The sequence below is a fragment of the Alligator sinensis genome, unplaced genomic scaffold (genome assembly GCF_000455745.1).
Source record: "Alligator sinensis unplaced genomic scaffold, ASM45574v1 scaffold1086_3, whole genome shotgun sequence".
NCBI classification, from domain to species: Eukaryota; Metazoa; Chordata; order Crocodylia; family Alligatoridae; genus Alligator; species Alligator sinensis.
Genome location: NW_005841975.1, coordinates 722,070 through 724,099, shown reverse-complemented (window position 1 = coordinate 724,099; position 2,030 = coordinate 722,070). Strand labels below are relative to the sequence as shown.

The following is a 2,030-nucleotide window of genomic DNA, read 5'->3' as shown; positions in this document are numbered from 1 at the left end:
GTGCTTGATCCTTCTCTTGCACTAGCAAATAAAGCCAAAATCTCAGCTTTTTTTTTTTTTTTTTTTTTTTTTTTTTTAAAGAAAGATGCCTACCTTTGGGGGAGGGTTCACAGCTACCAGTTTCAAAGGGAAGATGCCTCTTCCATTTAGCAATGAGCAAGATGCCAAAGCTGCCAGTACTGGGCAGAATTGGACCCTTGTCATCATCACTTCCTATTAGCTAGGTCAGATGGTTCTTTGCTAAGTGTGCTGGTCAGTTTGGGTACCATTTGGAGAAACTTCACCCTTCCCATGCCCCATTCAGGGAGCCTAGGGGCCTAATTCAGTACTCTGGATTCTGCTGAAGGCTGAATGCCTAAAAATTAGACACTGTGGCACATGAGTCCCTTAGTGGACCTAGTTCTAAGTGACATGCTCAAGGTCACACAGGATATATGTGACAGAGAAAGAAATTGAATCTAGGTTTTCTCCCTAAAATATAAGAACGATGTCAGCATAGTTCAGCTCAGATGTTTCCTTGCCAGTGGCACACCCCCATGAGTGGGAACATGTGTTCCCCAGGGACAGATAGCAGTGGCCCATATTTGTGCTGCTGCTAGTTGCTCCCAGGGAACACCCCTGCATATGCACTTTGGTACCTGGGCTGGCCCTAGCAGCCTTACCTGGGATCCTGGGGGCCTCCCGGGGCTCCAGCGGTGACAATCTGGGCACATGGAGCCTGGCCAGCAGCTGGAGCATGGCTCTGGCTAGCCAGGCTCTGGTATCAGGAGGTGTACACTGTCACCACATGCACGACCCCGCTTTTTTCTAGGGGGCACTTTTTGACACCAGGATCTCCAGGTATCAAAAAAGCTACCACACTGCAAATTAGCAGTGCGAGGAATGCCTGCATGCGTGGCACGTACAGTTTGCAGTGCCACTGATGGGTCTGCGGTGCTACAAACTGCATGTGCACGCTTTTCTGGATGTGCCCAAGGGCATTTTAAGGGAGTTTCTTCTTTTTGCTCCGACTTAGGGCCAGATCCATTGCCAAGTGAAGGCAGTAGACTTCTTTCCCTTTACTTATCCAGAGAACCCTTCTGGTTTGGGGATTGAAAACATCCTGGCTCTAACCCAGAGGCAGCTTACAAGGCTTCTGGTTAAAATGCCAGAAGCCACACCAGCTGACCCACTGCAGGTTTAACATGGGGGTTCCTGGCTTCATAATAATACATCAGCCTCATAGGAAATGACCAAAGGAAGAGATGGAGCCTATCTTTTGGAAATCCTAACCTGGACCTTGTCTTTCCCAGAGATAAACAATGAACCACTAACACTGATCTTTCTTTTCTCCACCCTTTAAGATTCATGGAAAAGCCAGAATGTTGAGGAAGATCCAAATTTTGCTTGGTGTCTTTTTTGTCTTTGCTTTTGGCATTTTGTATGAGTTCTCTCGACACCCAGGCTGCCTCTTCTCATGTATGCCCATTGCCAAGAAGCTCCCAACATTCAAAGGAGTTATCAGCCAGGGCAACAGCATCATTTTTCTGGAGACCACTGACCGGCTTGAACCTTCTCCATTGGTTTCTTGCTCTGTCGAATCTGCTGCCAGGATCTACCATGACAGACCTATTGTTTTCTTCATGAAAGGGCTGAAAAGCAACATAAGGTGGGATCCAAAGAACACCTCCACAGCCTTCTCACTTTTATCTGCTCTCAAGAATGTCTTCATTGTCCCTCTCCAGATGGAGACTTTACTCCAGAAGACACCTCTACTTTCATGGTACCATAAGGTGAGTGGAAATATTAAAGGGGCTGAGGTGCTGAGTACATGGGGGCCTGAGGGCCCTGGCCCACCTCGGGAAGAACAGAATGAAAGAAATGTGAGATTCTGCATAACAGGAAGGGATGACCAGATTTGATGAACCTTCAGGCCACTGCACACTGCTTTAATGTGTGCGGGAGGGCCCCGGACCCTGCCAGAGTGCCCCCCAGGGTAGACAGCCCCAGCCGTAGCCAGCCTACCAGAGGCATGACACGGATGGGGACCG

The 2,030-nt window shown here is 48.6% G+C and overlaps 1 protein-coding gene across 1 annotated transcript in view; it reads left to right on the top strand.

Moving 5' to 3' along the window:
- Window positions 1-1,349: 1,349 nt before the first annotated feature.
- Window positions 1,350-2,030, top strand: part of A4GNT (alpha-1,4-N-acetylglucosaminyltransferase) — a 5,957-nt gene continuing 5,276 nt past the window's right edge. Inside the window, exon 1 of the mRNA XM_006021037.2 lies at window positions 1,350-1,772. Coding sequence (XP_006021099.1) covers window positions 1,362-1,772 — 411 coding nt within the window. The 5' untranslated portion in view covers window positions 1,350-1,361. The remainder of the gene's footprint in view (window positions 1,773-2,030) is intronic.